General features: G+C 46.9%; 1 protein-coding gene across 1 annotated transcript; it reads left to right on the top strand.

Moving 5' to 3' along the window:
* The first annotated feature begins 513 nt into the window (after positions 1-513).
* Positions 514-7,022, top strand: cfap410 (cilia and flagella associated protein 410). Its single transcript, XM_038963495.1, has 7 exons — positions 514-1,091; positions 1,206-1,224; positions 1,876-1,922; positions 4,435-4,664; positions 4,799-4,979; positions 5,333-5,414; positions 6,320-7,022. Exons 1-7 carry the CDS (start codon positions 1,015-1,017, stop codon positions 6,551-6,553), a joined length of 870 nt encoding a protein of 289 aa, XP_038819423.1. The 5' UTR covers positions 514-1,014; the 3' UTR covers positions 6,554-7,022.
* Positions 7,023-7,407: the final 385 nt, after the last annotated feature.

The following is a 7,407-nucleotide window of genomic DNA, read 5'->3' as shown; positions in this document are numbered from 1 at the left end:
ACTTCACCCTTTGCAAAAGTTTTAAAAAAATGCGTTGTTTAGGAGTGCAAAGGCACATTTAGTTATTGCACACGCACACTTCATAGAGTAGGCGTTCCCTAACGGAAATATACAGGTAAAATGTTTTTCCTTTATCCTTATTATTGTTAAGGAAACCGAGCAGCACATTCTCCCATAAAAAACTAAACTCATCAAGAATATTAACAATTATAAAACTATGAATATCTTTCCATAATTTTTTACATGTAGACACTGCCAAAATAAATGCAAAACTGTTTCTGGATGTTCAACATAAAAAGTAGTTTGTAAAAAAAAAAATCCCTTGTCAAAGTCAGGTTATGATGTCGCGTTGACGTGCTAGTCAGAACTAGGACACTCCGACTTGCTAACTGGTTGAACGCGTATAACTAGAACCACTAGCAAGTCAGACATGTCCGAGTTTCCTAGATCCGACTGGCACGTCAACGCGTCATTAGTCGAGAAACCTGCCTATTTTCCTCGAAAGTACGTAAATGTCCCGATTACAAAACTATACGATATTACAGAGAACAAGTTAATTATCTCACATCTCGTAAAAATATCCATAATGTTGCACTTGTTGTTGACGGAATTGATACTAATGTTGGGTTTTTGAGCTAGCGCCCAACGGACTCCCTGAAGGAGAACTCGCCTTGTCCCAGAATGCACCGCGGGACCCACTGACGACGCATAGCCGAGTTCAATGGAGTTTCCCATCTCCTCTAAAGTACATCTGTTATATCTGACACCTTTCCATCTGTTGTGTGAGAGTGTGTATGGAAATGGTTAACCGGATGGTAACTCGGTAACTACAGACGCCACGGTAGCCCGCCCGTTCACAGTACACACACATAGGCGTACCTGGTCCTGTAGGTGTGCTAGGCTAGCTATGTAGCTATAAATGATCTGATGGAAGCTGCATTGCACCGACACTTTAGTTTTGATCGATAATTGGTTATTAGAGACTAGTATAATCGCCCACAACACGTCTGCAGTATGAAGCTAACACGGAAGTTGGTCCTGGCCAAAGCCAAGGCCTCGGATCTGGACAGTGTGAAGAAACTCAACTGCTGGTAGGTGGGAGGCTAGATGGGTTAGCTAACTATCCGATATGCAACTGATGGGTGCTAGTTAGCTGACCGTCCTCATTTCTCTAATGTTTCCAATGTTTTGTCTTTCTCTTTCAGGGGCTGCAACTTGACAGACGTGAGTATGCTTGTGTATTCTCAATTTCTCTGTTTGTTTTTAGCTGTTCTGGGTTGACAGAATATAATAAAAAAATCCCATGTTTAGCTAGCTAACTAGTTAGCTTTGTCTCAACTCTAAAGTTCTTCCTTTTCCATCTTTCTCCTCCCTCCACCTGTCCTCTCTCTCTCCGCCCTTTCTCCATCCTCTCTCTCCGCCCTTTCTCCATCCTCTCTCCGCCCTTTCTCCATCCTCTCTCTCCGCCCTTTCTCATCCTCTCTCCCCCCTTTCTCCATCCTCTCTCTCTCTCTCCATCCTCTCCATCCTCCCTCTCTCCATTCTCTCCATCCTCCCTCTCTCCATCCTCCCTCTCTCCCTCTCTCTCTCCTCCCTCCCTCTCTTAATTCTCTCTCTCTCCATCCCCTCTCTCTCTCCTCCCTCTATCATCCTCTCTCTCTCCATCCCCTCTCTCTCTCCTCCCTCTATCATCCTCTCCCTCCATCCTCTCCTCCCTCTCTCCATCCTCTCTTCATCCTTTCTCCATCCTCTCTCTCTCCTCCCTCTTCATCTTCTCTCTCTCTTATCCCTCTCTCTCTCCTCCCTCTTCATCCTCTCTCTCTCCTCCCCCCCTCCCTTTATCCCTCCTCTCTCTCTCTCTCTCTCTCTCTCTAGATCTCCATATTTACCCAGATACCCCACATCGAGGTCCTGACTCTCAGGTTGGCTGTCTACACACACACACACACACACACACACACACACACACACACACACACAGGGCTGTTATGGTGAACGTGTTACCGCCATACCGGCAGTCACGAGTCATGATGGCAGTCAAATTCCACGTGACCGTTTAGTCACGGTAATTAGGCTTCTCCAAGCTCTGATGCTGCTGATGGTCATTAGTAGCCTACCAAACTTGCTACCTGCCTGGTACTCAGCACTCTATTGTCCCTGTAATCACTCTCACATCAGTGCAAATGTAATGGAAAATCTAATCAAACACTTCATGAGAGCTCATGTTGCACAATATTTCTATAGGCTATGCAATTGCACAAGAAAACAGAGTGATGGCCTCTATTAAAAAGAGGAGGATCCCATCAGATTTCTATAGGCTAGGCCTACTATATTTATTTCTCAACTTTCCTAATATTATGCACATTGCTTCCCTTTACAACAAGAGTATAGCCTACCTTGCTGGCATAAAAATAAACCACGGGGAAAAGCGTTCTCCATTCACTAATTAAGTGCATAGATTACATAACATATTTTTCTGCTGCTCCTGTTTCGAGACAGGTGCATGATAATGGTCCATTCTAAATCAAAACACATTTCACACATATATTATTTAGTATATGTAGACAAGATTAAATCAAGAATAGTCTGATGGCTGAAAATATTAACCTATCACTTGTGAATTATATATTTTATTTAACTTTTATTTAACTTGGCAAGTCAGTTAAGAACAAATTCTTATTTACAATGACGACCTACACCGGCCAAACCCGGACGACGCTGGGCCAATTGTGGGACTCCCAATCCCGGCCGGTTGTGATACAGCCTGAAATCAAACCAGGGTCTGTAGTGATGCCTCTAGCACTGAGATGCAGTGCCTTAAACCGCTGCGCCACTCGGGAGCGGATAATGTTTGTATCACAACTAAAGTAGCCAAATAACTTCTTAAAATGAAGCACATTAATCCGCTTTACAAGGGGAGTAGAGCCTAACTGGCGTACATAAGCAGCGTGTGACTTTCCAATTTGGGGAAGATACATTTCACCATAAAAATGCACCTTTATAATAAAAGCATAATTGTATTTGCGGTCACTTTTGAGAATGGTGTTTTCCTGCGAAACGTTCTGATCTGTTGCGTCAGCCACATTGCATATAAAAGGTTTTTTGATGCTAGTTGTTGTATTAATGTTGTATTAATGTGGGATCTATCGCATCCCACAACTGTCCCAGACGATGTTTGGAAAATGTATTTCTGGCACAGAATATGTCAACTGTTGTACTATGGGGGTTAGTAGATTGATATAGAATAGTGATTTTTCTGTTCGTTAGGCCTACTCATCTTGTTGGACAGTTCTTCCAATATCTTCAATATGCACCTCGGGAATTGGATAAGGACACGTGCAGTTGTGTCTGTCTTCACTTGTAGCCTGTGAGATCACGTGACGGAGAGCCATGTGAGTGAGAGGTGCTTCGGCACGCAGCAGGGAGAAGGGAATTATAATTATTATATTCAGCCGAAGGGCACAATGGCCGCAAAAGGCATGGATTCTTTTAGAGGGCATTACGGCCACACAAAGGGGATGCCACCGGGAAATTCAAGGCGCTATCAAGTGCTTGTCAATTTGTGAATGAGAGACTGATGAAGTGTGTACAGCCTGTGCAAAAAAAACAAAGCAGAGCTCATGGCTTTCAAGCAACTTTTTTCAAATCATCATTAGAGTCTCATCATGCAGCCTAACAATGTATTAAAAATCAAAACATATATCACAACGTTTGTAGAACAACTAAAATTACATTAATGACTCTAAATTAAGCATATAGGAGGACCTGTTTCTTTGTTAACCGCTCAACACAGAATAGCTGCATGTGAACACTCCCTCACATCATTTGGAGAAAATATCCTGTCTATTTTATTCAGCTTTGTTCAACTGTATTCTTCATACTATAAAATAATGCCACTGATTTGTAAGCAAATCTTGTCTGCTAAATGAACTAGTATAGCTCACAGCCATATGGCATAGCCAGATCAGGACCTAACATAAGGACAACTGAGAGTTATGCTATCCTGTTCTTCTGAAATAGACTACGTTTAACAGTCAATTACCGTGAGACTGGCAGTTATTTGCTTGACAATCACCGGCTGACAAAATGTCATGACCGTCACAGCCCTGCACACACACACACACATACTGTGCGCTGTCTGAGAGGAGAGCATGCAAGTTAACTTTTAGTTGTACTGTGTACACTATTATGGGCTCCCGAGTTCGATTCCAGGCTGTATCACAGCCCGGCCGTGATTGGGAGTCCCATAGGGCAGGACTCACAATTGGCCCAGCGTCGTCCGGGTTTGGCCGGGGTAGGCGGTCATTGTAAATAAGAATTTGTTCTTAACCTGACTTGCTTAGTTAAATAAAGGTTCACTGTAACACTACGCTGCCTGCTGTGCATATGATAAATCAACCTTGACCACACCCTAACCAGGTCCTCTCTCTCCAGTGTGAACTCCATCTTGTCCCTGTCATCTCTGTCGGGCTGTGTGTGTCTGAGTGAGTTGTACCTCAGACGGAACCTCATCCCTTCTCTCTCAGAGCTCTCCCATCTCCGCCCCCTCACACGCCTACGAGTGCTCTGGTTGGCTGAGAACCCCTGCTGCGGAACAGACCCCAGCCAATACCGTCTCAACGTGTTGCGATGCCTGCCACGCCTACACAAACTGGACAACCAGGGTCAGTTGTCTTCAGTTGTGACAATGTTTGTGTTTTGGGGAAGTATGCTTCTAGTACTTATATCCTCAAGCCGTAGGGGTCCAATTTAGGTTTTGGGCTGTCGCAACTGTGTGTGTGTGTGTGTGTGTGTCCAGTGGTGACAGAGGAGGAGCTTACTTTTGCTCTAAACGAGGGAGAGGAGATAACCACACCCCCTGCCGCCGCCCAGAAGCAGTTCTCGACCAGTGACCAGCCAGAGAACGTCAGCTCCACCAATGGACAGACCGAGACAGAATCAGAGAACGACCCCCTCAACTACAGTATGGAGGAGACCAAGTAAGACCCGCCCCTCACAACGTTACACACCTTTAACCCTGTCTCCTAAACCCCGTCTCCTAAACCCCGTCTCCTAAACCCCGTCTCCTAAACCCAGTCTCCTAAACCCAGTCTCCTAAACCCAGTCTCCTAAACCCTGTCTCCTAAACCCTGTCTCCTAAACCCTGTCTCCTAAACCCTGTCTCCTAAACCCAGTCTCCTAAACCCTGTCTCCTAAACCCTGTCTCCTAAACCCTGTCTCCTAAACCCAGTCTCCTAAACCCAGTCTCCTAAACCCAGTCTCCTAAACCCTGTCTCCTAAACCCTGTCTCCTAAACCCTGTCTCCTAAACCCTGTCTCCTAACCCTCTACAGTAAGATCCGGGAACAGTTGGGGATGAAGCCTATTCCTAGAGACAAGTTCTCCTCCCCATCACCTCGACCTGCAGCTAGGAAGGTAACAGACACTCCTCTGCTACCCAGACACTCCTCTGCTACCCAGACACTCCTCTGCTACCCAGACACTCCTCTGCTACCCAGACACTCCTCTGCTACCCAGACACTCCTCTGCTACCCAGACACTCCTCTGCTACCCAGACAACACTCCTCTGCTACCCAGACACTCCTCTGCTACCCAGACAACACTCCTCTGCTACCCAGACACTCCTCTGCTACCCAGACAACACTCCTCTGCTACCCAGACAACACTCCTCTGCTACCCAGACAACACTCCTCTGCTACCCAGACAACACTCCTCTGCTACCCAGACAACACTCCTCTGCTACCCAGACAACACTCCTCTGCTACCCAGACAACACTCCTCTGCTACCCAGACACTCCTCTGCTACCCAGACAACACTCCTCTGCTACCCAGACAACACTCCTCTGCTACCCAGACAACACTCCTCTGCTACCCAGACAACACTCCTCTGCTACCCAGACAACACTCCTCTGCTACCCAGACACTCCTCTGCTACCCAGACACTCCTCTGCTACCCAGACACTCCTCTGCTACCCAGACACTCCTCTGCTACCCAGACACTCCTCTGCTACCCAGACGACACTCCTCTGCTACCCAGACGACACTCCTCTGCTACCCAGACACTCCTCTGCTACCCAGACGACACTCCTCTGCTACCCAGACGACACTCCTCTGCTACCCAGACGACACTCCTCTGCTACCCAGACGACACTCCTCTGCTACCCAGACTCCTTTGCTGTATACACACTAACTATTTGGTGATGGGGCCTTCCATTCATACTATGGCTTCATGTATTTCGTATGTATGTACTGTAGGTATGTATGTATTGATGATGTGTGTGTGTGTGTGTGTGTGTGTGTGTGTGTGTGTGTGTGTCCAGTCCCACACTCTGGAGGCGGTGCTGATGCTGTTGAAAGATCTGGAGGAGGAGGAGCTACGCATCGTTCACACGGCAACCCAGAACAGACAGCTTCGATCGCACACACACCCCAAGCTCACACACACGCTACAGGGAGAGACAACCACTGACACACACACACTGCAGGGAGATGGAACCATCGACACACACACACTGACAAACTCCAGAGAGAGAACGACCGACATCGAGCACTGACACACACACACACACTCCAACACACACACACACACACACACACACACACACACACACACACACACACACACACACTCCAACACTGACACACACACTCCCATTGACTTTAAACACTAATACAACCACCCAACGCTGAGGTAGACACACAAGTCATGTTTAAGCTCTGTGACCAGAGGGAGAGGTAAGGGTTCACATGCTCCCCTAGGTACAGATCTAGGATCAGCTTCCCCTCCCCAATCCTAACCTGAACCATTAGTGGGGGGAAATGCAAAACGGACCCAAGATCAGCGTCTATGGACTTTACCCTACTCCGGGCTCACCCACCCACCAAACCTTGGTACACACATGCTTCAGTATTGTTGTGACAGCCTTTTAGCCAAATAGAGGAGACTGAAGGGAGAAGTTGTGGCTATCTATTCTCTAGCAGAGTGTGGCTATCTATTCTCTAGCAGAGCGTGGCTATCTATTCCCTAGCGGAGCGGGGCTATCTATTCTCTAGCAGAGCGGGGCTATCTATTCTCTAGCAGAGCGTGGCTATCTATTCCCTAGCAGAGCGTGGCTATCTATTCTCTAGCAGAGCGTGGCTATCTATTCTCTAGCAGAGCGTGGCTATCTATTCTCTAGCAGAGCGTGGCTATCTATTCTCTAGCAGAGCGTGGCTATCTATTCTCTAGCAGAGCGTGGCTATCTATTCTCTAGCAGAGCGTGGCTATCTATTCCCTAGCGGAGCGTGGCTATCTATTCTCTAGCGGAGCGTGGCTATCTATTCTCTAGCGGAGCGTGGCTATCTATTCCCTAGCAGAGCGTGGCTATCTATTCTCTAGCAGAGCGTGGCTATCTATTCTCTAGCAGAG

Source organism: Salvelinus namaycush, chromosome 25, assembly GCF_016432855.1.
Source record: "Salvelinus namaycush isolate Seneca chromosome 25, SaNama_1.0, whole genome shotgun sequence".
NCBI lineage: Eukaryota > Metazoa > Chordata > Actinopteri > Salmoniformes > Salmonidae > Salvelinus > Salvelinus namaycush.
This window is presented reverse-complemented; position numbering and strand designations above follow the sequence as displayed.